The sequence below is a fragment of the Anolis sagrei genome, chromosome 1 (genome assembly GCF_037176765.1).
Source record: "Anolis sagrei isolate rAnoSag1 chromosome 1, rAnoSag1.mat, whole genome shotgun sequence".
NCBI classification, from domain to species: Eukaryota; Metazoa; Chordata; class Lepidosauria; order Squamata; family Dactyloidae; genus Anolis; species Anolis sagrei.
In genome coordinates, this window is record NC_090021.1 from 309036383 (window position 1) to 309056021 (window position 19639).

Here is a 19639-nt window from a genome sequence, read left to right on the forward strand (position 1 = left end):
GACCATAATGATGGCTGAATAAGTTTTAAAAACTTTTTAGGGGTTCTTTTGGGGGACTTCGGCATGGCTGTACCCCCCCCATGGGAAAACTCAGGTTTTTGGGTGTGTGTATGAACTTAAAATCGGTTTGACGTGCATTTAAGTCATATGTGGAAGAATCTTTACCAAAGAAAGAACAGCATAGCCTCCAATTATGTATCAGTGAAGAAACTGAAAATAAAGCCTCCTGAGTAAGAGACTGGTAGCACATTTGAAAAGTGCATGAAAGTGATGAGAGAATGGATAGGTGAGAAGGAAACTGCTAACTAAGGGAGAATTGAAAGCATAGAAAGTTAAGTCTGTATGCTTTCCTCATCTAATTTTTAAACACTCACACAATATTTTCAGCTTCTATTCACTCAGAGAAAATCAATACTTCCTTCACAATAAAGCATTTTGAGAGAAAACAGAGAGATTTAACAGGTTGTTGAATCAAAGCAGTGTTTTTTGCAAATCTAATGCAGGATAAATGAGTAACCAGAGCATCATCTGAAAACCTGACCTGAAATGTTTGGAGAATGAATGAAAAGGTATCACTTGGTGTGCAGATTTGTCATATCTCAATATTTTATTTCATAGTGTTCACATAGGGCTTTATCATTCTCAGTCTTTTGTTTGCTTTTTACTCATAATTGCAACTTTCTTGGGTGGCTTGGTATTGGTGCATCTATTTTCTGACATCCGACACTGGAAAATATAGAAATTCAGTAGTTATGAGGCAGAAATGGCAGGACTATCTTGTATTGTCTGACAGTGTGCTAGTGCTGTGGATTCTTGAATACAATAAATTCTTCAAAAATGACTAAAATGACTGAATAGTCAGGTGGGAAAGATTATGGAGTTGTAAAACAATTCTCCTGGAACACAAATTGCCATTTGCAAGTCATATCAAGGCGTAGTTGCCCATTTGTGAAATTTCTGGAGATTGAAATAAATCAGAGGCTAAGGAGCCTGGTAGGAAATAGCACTCAGGGACTTTATTTTTCAAAGTTTTGATAAAAGCACCCCATCACATTATGGGAAGTTGAGTATTTCTAGTTTTCTTAATTCTACAAAGACTTTCTGAATTTACCAAGTGTTAGCTTGATGATTGCTCAACTGGGTTTTCTCCCACAAACAACAGATAATGATGATACCGTCCCTGAAGCTAACCCAGCCAGGTTTCCTTGTCCTGGTAGACCCCTTCCCAAACGTAACTATTCGCTCCTAAAGGGGGCAGTATAGATTTCCAGTGCACACCTCCAGTAGAGGCAGAGGCCATTCTCGTCATGTGTGGTCATCTAATGGCCAGGATGGCTTCACACCTTTTGCTATTTCATGGAGGTGGAGCAGTTTCTCATCTTCCCCAAATTTCTTCCTTCAGTCTCATCCAGCCTGGGACACTTTTTTCAGTAGAACAATCAAGACTATGTTGGGGGACTTATTGGTTCTCTCTTTCTATTTCTGAAATGTGGATTTTTCATCCATGTCTTTGGCAGTAGTCCTTGCCATTGTGGGGTCTGAAAGTACAACTGGTCATGCTATGAAATAAACCCAGTAAGCAGAGCTCCCCAACATGTTTATTGTTACTTCTAACAATATTGCTCTCCATTAGCTTTTAATATTGGCAAAGCTCAATGGCTTATTAAGATCTTGCTAGTTAATAGCACCTCTTAATAATATGCAAAAGATCCAACCCTGCAGTCCTTACCATGTAGCATTACACTACAAATTTGCAGCCCAAATATTCATATCCTAAATAGTTGTGTTATGTTTTTGACTGGTAAATTAACAATTAGCTGACCAGGACTAATTTGTGATTTAGCGCTCTACAAACACTCTTGGGGAGATTTATTGCATTGTGATTCCTCATTTAAAAATAATTTCTATATAATAACAAAGCTTTCTCCTGCATTTGAGGGGATGGAGAGCATTCACTCATGCTACTAAGGTTGCCATTCTGTGCATGTTTACCAGTGAGTAAGCTTACTGTGAATGCCAAGACAGTAATAAGTTAGAAACATCAGTATATTTATCATTCTGATAGGACACATCATCCTGTTGTTTATTGATAAAGATTTGATAACTCAGTCAACAAGGACTGTAAGGTTGGTTCAGATGGCCCTGATCCAGTGTTACAAAGAGCTGCCAGTTGATTTCCTAGTTTTGCCTCCAATTTCCATCCTGTTTGCCCATATTCTCTCCTATAGCTTGCACAGTGCCCTCTGGAATGTGCTTTGCCCCTACTGAACAGTTGTGGAATGACATACCAGCACCACCCACTTCCCTGAATCGCTTCCTCTGCTAACCTACCTCCCCCTCCCTTCCTCTTTCTATTCCTAGCTTGCTGTTGTTTCTTCTACTTTCCCTAAATGCAACTTACTTTAAGCATGCATTATTATTATTAACACCCTACAGTAAAATGAAGCTATTTTATAACCCATTTGTCAATCTCAGCCAATTTCTTATATATATTTATGAAGTACATCCAGACTGCACGTTCCCCATATTTATTTATTTATTTATTTATTTATTTCAATTCCAAAATCAAACAGAAAAGTGAGGGGAGGTTTTTAGTGGCCTTTTTCCCTGCCAAATATTTTGATTTTTTAAATATGGAACTTATAACCATTGGGGGGAAAACAAGAAAGAATTTGAAATGATAAAAGTGTCCCTAGACTGCTTTGTCTGTTACTTTTTGGTGTGTGCATCTGGTTTGTTCATCTTTGAAAGTGTGTGGATTCTTATTATTATTTTTTTCCTTTACAAGTAATTAAAAAAATTTAAACTCAAACAGTTGTTCTCTTCTCCCTTCTTTCTGGGAATAAAGTTCCCCTTTTTTCTTTTCTTTTTTTAAGTATGCCTATTTTGATGTATTTTCTTTTTAATGTTGGATTTCTATCTTAGATTTGGTTTGTTCCAATCTAACGACATAAACATTATTAGATTGTTTTCTGATTTTTTTCCCTTCTACCTCCCCGCGCCTTTATATAAGGGACTACCTCAACTGCAGAATCCTACAGCCTTACATTTTACTTTTAAAAAACATATTCCTTTTTTCACATCCATTAAATCCAAATGGGGGCAAGGATTGTGAAAGCACTAAAAAAAGGCTTATACTTTTGAGCAATCATGGCAGCATGCACTCAAACCCCAATTTAAATGGATACTCAAATATTAAACACTTAATAGGAAAGATTACAATAAGGAGATGAAAGCTGAGCAGAGCTGCAGTTGAAGTTGCTCCAGTTCCTATGCATAAATTCTGGTTTCCTTGTTTTCTTTTTATCTGATTATTATTATTATTATTATTATTATTATTAGTTTGTATATTTTACTGCTTTCTAAGTAGGGGAAAAGTTTGAACTGTTCTTATTCTTTGAGAACTTTAATGAAACTGTCAATCTTATTACTATTATATTTCCTAGTAATTTTTTGTAATTTGCATGTTGAAGAAGTTGCAGCTTAGGGTTTGTGAGATTGTCAATGTTAGAGTTCTGTTCTTTCTTTTTGTTGATGGGCATGAATATGCTCATTTGTTTTTGTATATTGCCCATCCCTTCCTTACAGCCAGAAGCTCTAATGCTGCTAGATCACTCCGTTCTGCACTTACATGGACATGGCAACTGACTTACACATTCACTCCCATCATCTTCATCTGTGTAGTACACTCATAGACCGTACACCCCAACTTCATCCACCCAAGGCATCTTTTCTTCCCATGAGTCCCCCCCCCTCCTTCACTCTCCCAACCACCCTTTCTTTAGCATTGTTTAAAATTTTATGTGCAGTCATCCATTCCTTAAAACACACACACTCCAAATTCTAGGAAAAAAAGAAAAGAAAATATATTGTAAAAAATTTGAGAGAGATATCCAAACAATTTAAAAAAAAACAAGAAAGAAAGAAAAGGCACAGAAGTTGGTTCTCAAGCACCAGTTAATGGTGTGATTCATAGAACACTGCTATTGTGTAAGTCCTCGCAATGTCAGGATTGCATGCAAGCAGTGGTTTGGTGTTACACCACTAATCTGTAGAAAAGAAAGTAAATCAAACACGAATTCTATAACAATAAGATGTATCTTTTATAAAAATATGGAGGAATCATAACATGACAATTATGGTTTTTTAAAAAAAGCAAAATTCTTAATTTACAAGAATAACTAAAAGAAAACACAGTAGGAAAAAGTTCCAATTTGTTATAGTGCAGGGTTATGATTTTTTTTCTTTTCATGTTATGTGGTGTGGATGTATGTGTTGTTGCCTCCCTGTATCACCCTTTGTCGTAAATAATTATTATATTTAAAAAAACTGAAAATACTACACATTTTGATAAAAAAAGTTTTTTAAAAAAGAAACAAAACGACAACAGCAAAATAAAAAAAGGCAAACGTTTCTCGAATGTGGCAGTTCTGCTTGTCCAAGAGCATTCTTACACAACTTTCTTTTATAAATTTTTCTTTCATGCCAAAAAACATGCGGGCAATTTGTTGATGTAAGTTGACAATATGAAATCAACGTGGTATGATGCTTTCTTCTGACTATATTTTTTATGTGTATTTAGGATTTTTATTTTTTAGGAATTGTTTTTGGATTTCTTTTCTTTGTATGATTTATATTTCCTGTTATCTTGGGTTTTCTCTTTTCTTTTTAAAAATTAATGTGAATGAATTATTATTGTTGCTTTTAGTTCCAAGCTTTAATCCTTACTGTCAATTTATTATTTTCCTCGGTGTATAGTATTTTTATTTTTGTTGATGCATTCCTTGATTTATTTTTTGCAAGATTGTTGTTTTAATATTGGCTTTTGTGATTTGCATTTCTTATGATTTTTTATTAATTACATGCTTGTATGTTTGTGGGGGAAGGTTAATCAAAACAGTAGTTGTTTTCCATTCATGAGATATCCCTCTCAATCAGAGTTCTTTCTTCTCAATATATATGCTTTCCTTGTAGGATGGGTATGCCACATACAACAGAACAAAGGAATTTGACAATATATTTGGTAAAGTCTTCCATGACTCAAAGTCTAGTTCTGGCACTCCTATAAATGGATTTGTCACATTTCCTAAATATTAGTGTTTCATATTTCCTTATATTTTGGTCCAGAAGATACTCTCAAGTGTACTATTCTAGCATAATATTGTTCTTCCAACTTCCTGAAAGTAGAAGACAGTGGAAGGTAAGCATGGAAGATCAAACCATGATATCTTTCACCAAGACACCATGTTTAAGTTCCATTTTTTTATGTTTTCAAGTTTTTTCTTTCCCGAGTGTATTTTGTAAAGGAGAAGAAATTATGTCCCTCTGTCTGAAAAGAGTGGCGTTTTGGAGGGTTACAACGTTCACCTGCAGTTAGATACAATTTTTAAAAACTGGCCAGAAGAACTACTGGCAATTACTAAAAGAGGTAATTCATATTACTTAGTTGTATTTGCACCATAGAAACAATGATGGCACCTTGTGAAAACTCTGGTTGGTAAAGGAGAAGTGATCAGTGATGACAACATCTTCCATGTGTACTTCATGTTGGTAACCAAATAGTTTTGCAAAATTAATATAGACAGATTGATAGGATACCCAGAGGAGAGCTGCCTCCTTCTCCCTCCCTGTCTATAATTCAAGGTGCAATTACAACTTGGACTATGTCTCCTCTCCCAATATACAGGGCTTTGTTTGAATAAAGAGAATCTGTCGGAACCTAATATAGAATCAAATTCACAAACTTCTGGAAGCAGCTTTTATTTGAAACAAGCTGTAAACACTCTCAAGGATCTGGTGTACAATTGCACTATTTCATCTCTATCCCAAGTTGATTCTAAGTACGTCTAACATTTGTGACTATAACAATCCTGTAAAAAAAAATTTAAATTAAAGATGGGACAATTTTAATGCTACCTTGGGAGGCCTTTTGGCTGAATGGCAAGATATAAATAACCTAGATAAATAAATACATAAATAGTCTGCTCCACAACCCACCTTTTCAATGTGACAATCCCATCCCCCAGTGGCCATTTTGATGTTAGGAATAACAAAACATTCAGCTAAAAGAAAATAACTAGATTTATCTATACTGCTCACCCTCCTCACCCATCTGATTCTCTATCAACATGGAAATGCCCAGCTTGTGATTGGATCTGCCACTATGAAAAGATCCTGGGGGTTCTTTGGTTACATTGTGGTTCAAAAACAATCCCATCATTTGCAGTTGCCAGAAAAGATAGTTACAGTGGAATAACTTGGACTTCTGCCATTACAGCTAATTAACAGAATGTCATAAAAATTGCAAACTCAAGCAAACTAGCCAGATGTTGTACATCTGAATCTTGAGCAGAAAGCAATGGAAAACATTCATGGTTTCATTGTGCATTCAGATTCATTAAATAGACACCTGGAATTCTTAAAAGCAAAAATAACTGAGATTATGGAACCTGCATATGTGCCACCAGAATCGCCAAGTATCGACGCAAATCATAGCAATCTCGGCTGGCGAAATGAAAAAAAAAACCCTTCGCTGAATTTCAGCCTGTGAGAAGAACTCCTTTGTACTGAGGGAATGAAAAGCCCTGTGGAAAGGAAAGAACCAATTTGCCCACTTATAAGTTAAAAATATACAAACTTTTCACAGATATAAATCTTCACGTTTCTATTGGTCACAGAACTTGGGTGAAAAACAACCATTTGGCTTATGAAGGAAGCAAATTCTTAACATACTTTGCTTCTGTTTTCAATACCTTCCAAATTTATCTCAAGAAGCATTTTTTGGAACTACATCTTTCAGCCAAAGTATTTGAAAAGGATGTGAGAAGGGGCACAAATATCTGCCTGAAAGATAGTCAAGAGATTTAATACTATCCAACAGTAAAAGAGAGGTTTTACACAATGGAAGAGAGAGGTCCTTTCCTTGTGGTATTGTCTGTCAGTTTCAAATGAATGAACTAGGTGAAAGAATATATATAAAAATACTGCTAAAGAAGCTTCACATTATCATCCAGTTTTCACCAGCAGCCCAAGAGATACGACTTAAATATTTTCTCCTCTTTACATACAAGGAACTGGCAAGGACAAAAACCTCAGGAGGATTTTAAACTGTACTGTCCTCCCCTTCCCCTTGTTGTTTATTCATTTATTTATTTTTACAACAAAGGGAGGAGTGTAAATTCAAACTTGTAATCTTTTCTTTTTTAAAAGAACAATGTTTGTAGTTATGTTCCAAAACAGAATGCTTCTTTTCCTAAAAGCGCACCTGAGTTGCAGTGTGAAGAAATGAACATTAAATGCAAAAGAGTCTTTAGATGTTGAAATTCAAACACCAAAGGATGGAGTTATGCTGTGCGGGTCTTTCTGCCTGATATATGAAAGGGTTTTTTTGCCACATCTGGATGAGGCAGAGGATTTTTGGATTTCTCTCTTTATAGTCATCACGAGAGCTTGAATGGGTCCATTTTAATATTTTTTCTTCTTTTGATTTTGCCCCTAGATCTCTTTTGTGACTGGCAAACCAGTAAAATTATCTTGATTATAAAAATGAGGAATGGAAGGGATTTTAGCATCTTTGCTTCACTCTCTTCTCCACCACAACTTTGGTCACTTATGGTCCCATAGATTCATGTTTCGCCCACAAACATCTGCACAGTTCACAGAGGTTCTCATTAAATTTTCAACACTCTCTGGTGTCAGAAGGGTCCTAACTAGAGAGCAGCCCCAGGAGTATGAATTATATATCTATAAATACACTCATAAAGCAAAATTCAGGGCAGCCTTCAAAGCTAAAGTAGACCTTTAATGTCCCTAGTGATATTGCTAATATAAAGGAAAGCACAGCCTTATCAAACAAGTCTAGGTCACAGGTTTAAAAATGCTAACTTAAAGATATATCGACTACTTATTCTTTAAAAAAGATCAAGAAAGAAAGCATGCAGCTAATCTTGGCTATTTGTGAGTTCTTGGACTGCCGTTTTTCACCAAGCAGACCTCAATCCTCTCAGAATGGAGTGCTCATTATATCTGTTGCATATTTATCTGACCAAATAGAAGCTGATCTGGCATCACTAATGCAGCAGAAGAAGTCATTTTAACTGCTCCTTTCTGTTTCATCCTGAAGCATTCTGTTGTCAGCACAAATCACTTCAATAAATAGGTGACCTTCTGCTGGAAGTACAAAGGAGGCAGGGAGAGGGGAAGAGGTTAAACTTAAGGTTCTGGTTAGAACAACACTTCTCATTTAGGTCTTATTTGGGTCTATGAGATCTTAAAATATATGCTGAATTCTCAGTTTGTTCTCCAGAAGAATTATTTGGTATCTGGAAGTAAAGAAAAGACAGGGAAAAGAGACAGGAAACCATCTCTATTGAGTTCAAGTAAAACACCCTTAAGGAGATAAATTGAGGAACTTTCATTTTATGGTCCAGTTTGGCAAATGCTAACTTTCCAGATTCAGAGAACTGGCTAATGCTATATAGCAGGTCCTCAGAGCTTGCAAACATTTTCTGGGAGTGGAGGAGGTATTTCAAACCCCAGAATCCCCTAGCCAGTGTCCCTACAGTCTTGGAAGTCCCCCAAAAATATTTTTTCAAGTTTGGACATTGCCATAAGGCGAAGTAAAGGGATTCTTCTAGCAGAGAATCTCTAGTTCTACCATCTCTGTAGAGGCCAGTGTGGTGTAGCGGTGTGAGTGTTGGAAGCCTGGAGACCAGGGTTTGAACCTGCTCTGCCATGGAATCCCAGTTACTGACTTTGGACAACTCACACTCAGTTGAAGGCCACACCCATCCCACTCTGTACACATTTTGTAAAGACAACCCTTATGGTCACCAGAAGTTGGAAATTATGAGAGAAGAATTTTCTCCCTATATCATTAAAAAAACACAAAGAGACACTGGGTGATATTTTTCTTTTCCCTATCAGGTAAGCATTATCTATGACCAGCTTCACATGCTAATCTGAATAGTGTGGTTACTTCTATTTATTTGCAGCTCTCACACTATTCTAGTATGTTTCACTCACACAATTGTTGAAAAACTATAGATTACTATAGCCCCAGCCATTGTAGTTTTACAAGATCTTTAGCTTTATCTGCCAAATAGTGCTAGTCCCGCCATAAAACTTCAACTCCCATGACTCCTTAGCACTCAGCCATGGCAGTTAAAATGGTGTCAAACTGAATCAATTCTACAGTGTAGAAGCATTCCTTGGAAATAGTACTTCTTAAAATTCTAAGCAGTAAACAGAAGATGCCATTGGTTTGAATCTTGTTATGGGACATAGCCAGACACATTTCTAATTTTACAGCCCCCCCCCCTTTCCTCCTCACACACATTTTCCATTAATTGTGGATTCAATATTTAGAAAACTTTTGCAGTAAAATCATGAGTCCTGAGAGTGATGACCAGGAGCTGGAATCTTTCTGCTATGCTGGACAAGATTGCCTTGGCTAGTGTGCTAGATGTGACCTGACTCCATAGAAAGTATCCCCCTATGTTCCATTGCTGCTGTTGGAGAAAAGACGCCCTCTGCCTACTCTAGATGCAGCATGGGTTTGTCACGCAAGCCTCAGGCTAAATTACAATTCAGATGCACTTGTGTCAGACCCAGGCTGCTTTCACATTATTCTTACAAACCTACACACCCCACCTCAAGGGCACCAATGCCGGATTATGTGTATTTTCCATTGTGCTGCAAGCCATCAAACCACAAACATTACATAACTGACAGAAAGAGTCACTTAGTCCTCTGACAGTTTGCAAAAAAGCATTCCACTGAATTCAATTCCAGCCATTCTCAATTAGTAGAGCTCAGGTTTAGCAATTTAAAATGGTGATGTGCTGCCTCTTCTTCTCATAGCTTTCTGTTGAATACTACTGTTTACTCTCTGAATTAGGAACCATTCATGAGAATAATGAACAGCACAAGAATTAAGCCTATTCAATAGAACCCTACACTTGATAGCACGAATTCTTTCTTAATTCAAAATAGAACATAGGAAATGTAGTGCAAAACAAAACCTTGTTAGTTATGCTAGTGCTAAACCACAAGTATGTTTCCTACATATATGCAAAATACTTTTCTTTTTCTCTCCCCCCCCCCTCCCAATCCCAATGGATTTTGAGAAGTCAAGGAGATTCTACACTAACATTAAATTCAAGTTAAGAAGTGGATAAAACCAAAACAATTGTGTTGTGAATTGTTTTAGGGCGACTAAAATTTTAGGGCGACTAAAATGATCAAGGGTCTGGAGAACAAGCCCTATGAGGAGCGGCTTAGGGAACTGGGCATGTTTAGCCTGAAGAAGAGAAGGCTGAGAGGAGATATGATAGCCATGTATAAATATGTGAGAGGAAGCCACAGGGAGGAGGGAGCAAGCTTGTTTTCTGCTTCCTTGGAGACTAGGACGCGGAACAATGGCTTCAAACTACAAGAGAGGAGATTCCATCTGAACATTAGGAAGAACTTCCTGACTGTGAGAGCCGTTCAGCAGTGGAACTCTCTGCCCCGGAGTGTGGTGGAGGCTCCTTCTTTGGAAGCTTTTAAGCAGAGGCTGGATGGCCATTTGTCAGGGGTGATTTGAATGCAATATTCCTGCTTCTTGGCAGGGGGTTGGACTGGATGGCCCATGAGGTCTCTTCCAACTCTATGATTCTATGAAGTGCCTACACAGACACCCCAGGAACCAGTTCAAAGATGGGATAATGGCCGCAATGTTTATTTTATTTTATTTATTTAAAACATTTATATTCTGCCCTTCTCAACCCAAAGGGGACTCGGGGCAGAGCACAGCATATATACGGCAAACATTCAATGCCGGGACAAGAATTCATATGAATATGCATAAACATTAAAAACATTTATCAAAATATTAAAATACACTGTTTTAAATACACTGTTTAAAACTGTCTTGGTCATCTGCATCAAATCTAAATTGGCCTGGTAAAGTTTCCTTGGATTGGAACTGAACCTTGGATTGGAACTGAACCCAGAAATGTTGAGATACCACATCACCATGTCCATTCATGAACAGCACTAGGCTGTATCAGGACACAGGAAATGAGAATAATGAGATGGAAAACTAATGTTCACATGGAAATGATGTGGAGTTTTTGTTTACCTTCCAAAAAGCTCTTTTTGGGTATTCTTTTAAAATGCATTCGTAATAGCAGTGTTATTACAAGTTCTCCACGTTTTTTGATCTCAGAGTTAAGCGCAGTATGAGACTTACTCTAAACAACTGCAGCAGATTTTCTGGTTTATTCTAGACATTTTTTACATGATAGAAATGAAAAATCTTAATAATAAAATAAAATAAATAAATAACTTTATTTATATTCTACCCTATCTCTCCGAAGTGACTTATACAACTATACTAAAGTAAACAAACATATCATAAAGTTACACATCTTTTAAAAAAATCTTACTAATCAACACGACAACAAACATGATGATAATAACAGAAAAAAATGAATGTATTATCCGCCTCTCCCTGCAGCTCAAAAACCCATATAAACATAAAAAAACACCCATACACGGATATACATACATACAGAAGTACTAACTAACAAACATAATGACTAGTAGACCTCTCACACTCTTTCTGCTAGTTTTCTAATTTTAACTTTTCCACTCCCTTTAATAATAATAATAATAATAATAATAATAATAATAATCTTTATTTATATTCTGCTATAACTCCCCAAAGGGACTCGGGCGGATTTAAGAAATATTATATAGTTATACTTCTGCATTTTTAACATGTGACAAGCTCATAAATCCCAAAGTAATGACCCCCCCCCCCACACACACACACACACACACAAACACACACACACCCCACACAAAATTGTTGGAACATTTTATTCAGTAAATTCCAAATCGCTCTTAAAATAGATAAATATTACCTCAATGTCAACCTAATCAATTTGTCCATCTAAGTCCGTTCATTAATCTTGGTTAGCTTTTATCAAAAACTCTTGTCTTCAGTCTTAAAAATGGATATCCATCAGGAAACAGTCCATCCAGAAGGTCCTCCTCTTCTCCTTCACTTCCTTTTCAATATATATCGATGTTTCCACAATAATTCTTACTCAAAATAGCCCAATCACAAATCTGCCATCTTATAAAGGAAAATAAAAATACAATTGTGATAATATATTTAACAGAAATTAAATAAACTCTCATAGTAGAAATCTTGTTTTTTAGAACAGAAAGTTGCTGTTTCCTTGTGTTTAGGAGAAGTCATGTACAAATGGATAATGGAAAAATAGTAAAAAAAGTAATTTAACAAACACACACAAGACAGTTGTCTTGGGAAGGCAAGAAATAAGCTCTACATCAAATGCCTTCATAAGCATAGGAGATTTTAATAACAAAGGCCCTTCAGATACTTTAGATAAGAAATTAAAAACTCCCAGACTCATGACTCCAATGAGCCACAGCTAGCATAGTAAACTGATAGGTGACAGTGAATACTGTATTTACAAAGATTATGGATAGTCACTCATTCCTCCCTCCTATTGCACACATTGCAATTGAAGTTAGTCATAATGACTACTAGATTGTTGAAGTAATGGAATAGATCATCTCAGACTTGCAGTGATTTGCAGTGGCACTTACCTATGAAACTCACTGGCCGTTCTGCCTGGAGGAATTTGAGAGATATAGTCTAAAAGAGTAACACTGGCAGGCTCTGAAAGAAGGAATAGAGGAAGCCTGCTTTAGAAACTTTTCTAGGTAATATTCTATTACTTATGGCTCCCATTGCTTCCTACAAGACTTCAGTGTGAAGTTCATCTGAACAGCTGTGAACAGACTTGCATATTAACCAAGCTGTCCTGCTTTGCCTCATATGAAGAAACGAAATACTACATATATGTGAAAGAACACACCAGAAATGACAATCAGGTTTCAGTGTAGACAGTCAATATAATAAAGGGCTAGTTTGAAGGAAATACATCAAATAATAAGAAAAATGTAAACCTACTAAACCTGTTTGAAGTCACTTTGAGAGTATCTTCAAAACCCAAATCACAGAGATTTTGCTTTTGCCCAGTCTTAAAAATCATAAATCTGGTTTCTTCTATGCCTAAGTGGCCTGGGTAAAAAGACTGCAGAGAGCTCTAGAAAAGTTATGCTTATAAGAATAGAGAAGGATGTGAAATCAGCTATTTTAAGCTCCCCCCAAAACACACATACATACATACATGCCCTTTCAGATGGGCAAATTGAACATCCGACAATGTACTGTATTCAGGATATACTAATATTTTCTTTTTTCTTTTCTGTCCAGGAGGTGAATTAGTTATCCCTCTTCTTGTAGAAGACCCTTTAGATATCCCTTCTATTGCTACTCGTGCACCTTTCATTACACTCCCCACTACCTTCCGCCCCCTCCTCACCATTATTGAGACCACCAAAGATTCCCTGTCCATGACCTCTGAGGCGGGGTTACCTTGCTTGTCGGACCAAGGCAGCGATGGTTGTGATGATGATGGCTTGGTGATATCTGGGTATGGCTCAGGGGAAACCTTTGACTCTAACCTACCCCCTACTGATGATGAAGATTTTTACACCACCTTCTCCTTGGTAACAGATAAGAGTCTTTCCACTTCAATCTTCGAAGGTGGCTACAAAGCACACGCACCCAAGTGGGAAGCCAAGGACTTTAGACCTAACAAAGTCTCCGAAACTGGTAGGACTACTACCACAGCTTTGTCCCCTGAGCTGATCCGCTCCACAGCTTCGTCCTCGACTGGGATGGTGCCCAAATTGCCAGCCGGCAACATAAATAACCGTGACCTCAAACCCCAGCCTGACATAGTCTTGCTTCCGTTACCCACTGCCTATGAGCTAGACAGCACAAAACTGAAGAGCCCGCTAATAACTTCCCCCATGTTCCGTAATGTGCCCACAGCAAACCCCACGGAGCCAGGAATCAGACGGGTTCCGGGGGCCTCAGAGGTGGTCCGTGAGTCGAGCAGCACAACGGGGATGGTCGTCGGCATTGTGGCTGCTGCTGCCCTCTGCATCCTGATCCTCCTGTACGCCATGTACAAGTACAGGAACAGGGACGAGGGGTCCTATCAGGTGGATGAGACACGGAACTACATCAGCAACTCAGCCCAGAGCAACGGCACGCTCATGAAGGAGAAGCAACAGAGCACAAAGAGCGGCCACAAGAAACAGAAAAACAAGGACAAAGAATATTATGTGTAAAAAAATTAAATAAATACTTATTTATATATATAAATATATAAATACTTAATGAGCTATAACTGAATCGAAACTGTTACAGCTAACAAGATTGGGAGCTACAGTTTGTGGTTTAAATCAAATATTGAGAATAAACCTTTCAGCCGCTGACTGCTCAGTTTTCAGTCATTGCTTGGAGTCCTCAAACTCTGCCCTACTGTATTATAAAGCACACTTAGCGTTCTGAAGAAGGCCTATGCAGCATTTACCATGTTGGTGGACTTCAAAGCCTTCAGACCTCCTCCTCAGCTGAACTTTTCTGCAAGGGCAGAAGACTTCATGGCTTACTTGTTTCGTATCTCCAAGTGAGTCTTTAAAGATGTTCATGATCTTTGACTGTATGCTAATTTTTTTCAGTTTAATTATTTTAAAAAAATAAGAAAAAAATAAGAAAAAGAAAAATGCAAATGTTATAAACAAAACAGAACAACTGATCTGGCCATGCCTAGCCTATGTATCATTTTCCAAGATGTGAGGAGAAAAAGAAAATAATTAATGGTTTGGGGTTTTCATTATGTTTATTGTCTGAGTTTTTTTCATTTTCTGTGAGAGTTTTTGGGAGAATGAGCCAGGACATAAGTTGAGAAAAACCTTGGGGAAAAATTTTGTAATAAAGTAAGACTATTGCCATAAATGAACTCAAGTTCTATCATGGTGTTTGCTCTACATATCAGATTGTGTTGTCTCTTGAATCTGTTGTCTGCAGTAAGTTGTTACCGTAAAAAAAAAAAACAAATGTGATGGGGTGGCAATGTTGGTGATGATACTGAGAATGAGAGTCATGGAAAATTGGATACTAGCACACACACACCCCAGATCTGGCCCCAATGTTTTAAAATAAAGTCATAGGAAGATCAAACAGGGTTACCTTCTTTGACGAGGGGTGACTGGCTACAATTTGCTTACCACTTACTATATCTTACCACAGCTAAACTGTAGAGGAAAGGGGAGAGAATTTAGAAAACAAACAAATAAAAGCAAAAAAATGTAGCCATTTTGAATTGAGCATATAAAGCAAAACTAAGGAGACATTCTCTTGATTCTGGCTCCTAATCTGCTGGCAATGCATGAATCAACCATAATAATAAATTGAATTCAACTTTTAGAAGGATTATACTGAATTTAACTTGTGGCAAGAATCACAAAATGTCACACAAGCCAAAACTGTGTCACAGCGGAGTACGGATTAGGGGTGGGTTGTTGTTTTTACAAATCATGACAGTGTGTTTCATATGTAACTATTTTAATTTTGTAGATTGACATTTCTGATTCGCTGTCCTTCCATTTGCCCAATTCCCCCTTTCCCTTCTCTTTTATATGAAAGAAGATAAATTTAAAACACACAGAAATAAAAAAAATTACAGAAGCTTATTAATAGTATAATATATATAAATAAATATATATATATATACACAGATATATTTATCATGGTATGTTTGATGGGACGACTGAAACAGATGCTGTCAAAGTCTTAATATGAAATGAGAATGTTGTAAAGAAAAATGTTTTTACAAAACAACAAAAAGCTAAACTTTAAAAATGTGAAAAGAGTGTGCATTTTAACTTTGTCACAGTTACCTGTGTCAAAAAGATTTTAAGAGAAAAAATAAGATTTTGTTTACATATTTTACTACAATTTTTTTTTCTGGATGGTGTAATTTCTAGTTGGGTACCCCGATGTACATAATGCTATGAGGTTTCATTGGGCAGTTATTTATATTCAATGTACTTAATTTTCTTTGTTTAGTTTTTTTAAAAGAAAAAAAATTCTTCCATTATTTTGAAAGAGAGCAATTTACTGTACAGGAGAAAATAACCAATTGGGTGTTTTTGGCCACAAATATATCATGTGCAAAAAAAAAGTAAAGCAAAAGAGAGAGACAGAGAGAATAAAGGAGAGAGATGGGGAAAACACGCAAAAAAATTTAAGAGGACTCTGGCATATTAGAAATGTACAATTTTTCTGTGTACAGATGAAATCTAATCAGCTGTTTAGGTTTAGAAATCTACTCTTGCTGGTGTTTATAAGTCGCATGAATCTTTGACTATGAAGAAGTGTTATCCAATGCACACACGCACATGAGAACAAAATAAAAAAGGCAGCCTTCTCATATGGTTTGAGAAGAGGCTTTCCTGGCTAACAAAATCTTTTCAGTGTGTGTGAGGTTTGTTTTTTTAATTACCATTTTTAATTATATTTTTACACTACAATCGAAGGGGAGGGAAAAGACAGGTTTTCAAAGGTATTGAAAGCACGATTTTAGACAACCTGACTGGCCGAACATATACGGAGCTGATTATACCTTGATGTCTGTAAAAGATTGCTGCTGTTCTTGAAGTCTTGGAGTCTTGTGAAATAATTTTCTGCTTTTTTTTCTTTTTATTTTCCTTTCTTTTTTTTTAATTTGAGAAAACCCATCTTTTTGTTCCTTTTTTTCAGTGTCTGTTTCTATTGGACAATTTTTGGGAACATGTGCATTTCTGTATGTGGGCTTTTACCATATCCCTACTGTTTTTATTGAGAAAACCTTGAAGATTTTCTTTAACATTACTGTGCTGTTATTGCTTTATTTCCCCTTCCCTCCATTCCCTCTCTTTTCTCCTGTTCTTTTCTTTTCATAATTGCCTTTTTGTTCAAGGATATGCTTAGCAATAAAATGTTCTTCCCAAAGCCCTTGTTGTTTCTGTCACTTTCTGTCCACAGATATGTAAAGAGTTGCTCCTTTTTCATATGAAGTCAGAATATATTAAGGCTTCCATTTATTTATCATGCTAAATCCTCCAAGAAATGTTAAGACAATATATGTATAGGATCAGGGCCGAGTTAAGAGTTCAACCCCCCCCCCAACTGTTCAACCCCCCCCCCCCCCCCGCCCCCCGGAAACTTGGTTTACTCATGAATGTTAACTGGTTAACCAATTTATTTGTAAACCAGGTTTCTGACACATTTCAGGGTGGGGTTGAACTTTTAACCCCTTCCCCACTCTGGCTACAGCCCTGTATAGAATTATAATAGCTTGTTCCCATATCAGTCATTTGAAGTAGGTGATGCCAAGAGACAGCTATGTGGAGTGGTGAATGGAGGAAGACAAAAGAAGAACATTTTTTCCAAATAAGAATTCTGTACACACAAACCATATTTTGTTTCAGTCCCACAATTTTTAGCATTACAGTAATGTGAACTGTCAACTGAACATTCAGAAATACTGTTAGCATCCTAAGAAGGAATGTGAACACAGCATAAATGAGTTCTATGTATGAATAATTTTCCAGTGTTTCATTCTCTGCAATAGTAGAAAGTGAGATAAATCCTGGATTGTGACGATGCCCAGCAGTGCATGATTCTTCGCATTAATATTTCTCAAAACCTAAAAACATATTTTGACAATTATGTGAACATTTTCAAATATTCCTTCAATTTCTATTTGTTTCTCTTAACCTCAACTACAGTTGCACCTGAGACCCCATCTACACTGCCATATAATGCAGTTTCATACCACATTATATTGTCAGTGTAGATTCATATAATGCAGTTTAAATAGATAGGCCTGTTCCTGTTCCCACACATTTGTGAAGTCTGCTTCCAAAAAGTACCAAATCCCCTCCCCCCCTCCCCAAAAAAAGAAAAGAAAATGAGCTATAGGTAGCAGCCTATTGTTGGCCCGGAGTAAAATATACACAGAACAAATCTATCAACATGAATCAAATCACTTTGGTAAGTTACATTTTTAGCAAAACAACGCACATTATCAACACATTTTTTCAATTCCTGTACTATACGTTCAGATAGTAGAGGTGTTCATGACACCAGAAATCCACTTCATTTGTATTTACAAAATTACAAAATGTTTTGTTTCTAAAGCATTTTGAAAAATTCATAAGTGGACCGTATCATCTCTATTACAAAGTTCCCAAAAATGTTAGCTTTCTGTGTTGTTATTCACCCATTTGCGCCAATGGGGACACTTCCTAGGTTCTTCATTCCTTCATTTGTAGAGCTATCAAGATGAAACTTGCAGCACTCATTTACCACTTTAAGCCCCCCAACCCCAAGTTTCAGAATGTTTCACTCATCCACTGACTTTTTGGGAAATATTTGAGTTTTTACAAATAACATTTTTTAAAATAAACTACAAGAGCTATCTCCTTGAAGTCCCCTCTGGGCAGCTGTGATTTACTAAAGTGTGTGTACACGCACACTGCATTTTGCAGAATTGAATTATTCTTTGAAAACCAATAGAAAGGAAAGCATTTAAAGGTACTTGGTAGTACTACAAAATGCTTGGCCCCACAATATGGAGAAGGAATGGAATCACTACTGGATTTAAAGGAAACATCAGGAGTACCTCCTCCCTTCCTCTCTCCCTCAGCACTGATAGGCTAAGGAGAGCATGTGGCATATCAAATCTGCCTGCACCGCCCACTAAAGAACTAAGAAAAATAATGAAATTTTTACAAAATTTCTGTAGATGGCTGTTTTCATTTGTTTTTTTGCTTTTTTTGTGGGGAGGGGGGCACACATTGGCATCATAATGCCGGTTGTAAGTACAGATTTACCAAATCACAACTTATGACCTATATCCGGATTTTTGCACAGTCCTATCAGATAGATTTGGTACCTTTTGGAAACAAACTCCACATTTCTTCACAGCCACCTTTACCTAAGTTATACATGGAAATCAGTGTGTTGAATTGGGCTGTATAGCAAATTGAAAGGAGTCCATATGACACAGGGCAACATAATATGCTCAGATTTCTTTGGTGACATATTTCATCCCAGATATTCTTGCTGTTCTGTTCACACATCTTCCTTGAGTTCCTCAAAGTAATCATGCAGACTGATAAGAGATTTCCAAAGCCACAAGTAACTTTCCCAGACCCCATACAGAAAACTTAAACTTAGACCAGGCCATTCTAACAAACCATTCAAACACATCTACCACAATTATTGCCATTTCTGGACTGTCTTCAAAGGCAGCATTAAAAGTAAGGTTACAGCAAGAGCACGGATAATTAAGGCCTAGCATCCATCTCCTGGTAGGGTAGAAGCTGAGATATTGTATCCGTGAAAAGTAAACCTGCACCAGTGGATCCAGTAAAATCTTCAAATTATGAACCTGGTCATCAGAGAGTGCAATCCTTTCTAAAACAGACAGAACACTATTAATTTAGATAAAGGACTCTTCTGAATTTCCTCTCTGTGCTCAGCTGAACAAAAGCATGAGAAGGGTGTTGGCTTTTATGCAGTCTATTACTGATCACAGTTTAAGACACTCATAGCATCACCTGGTTCTGAACAGAAGGGAAAAAGGGCTGCTTTAAACATCAAAATGTTCTTGCCAATGCCTTTAATGTTGGTGTTAAAACATCACATAAGATA

The 19639-nt window shown here is 36.9% G+C and overlaps 1 protein-coding gene across 50 annotated transcripts in view; it reads left to right on the plus strand.

The window, feature by feature from the left end:
- NRXN3 (neurexin 3) overlaps positions 1 to 16930 on the plus strand; it is a 1474105-nt gene extending 1457175 nt beyond the window's left edge. For 25 of the 50 annotated variants that reach the window (XM_067462912.1, XM_067462923.1, XM_067462904.1 and 22 more), the window contains one exon: positions 13298 to 16930. In XM_067462912.1, the coding sequence (XP_067319013.1) occupies positions 13298 to 14223 (926 nt within the window). In that variant the 3' untranslated portion in view covers positions 14224 to 16930. Of the gene's footprint in view, positions 1 to 3588; positions 3786 to 13297 lie in introns of those variants that run through there. The other 25 variants (XM_067462927.1, XM_067462928.1, XM_060757672.2 and 22 more) reach the window with 3 other exon arrangements.
- Positions 16931 to 19639: the final 2709 nt, after the last annotated feature.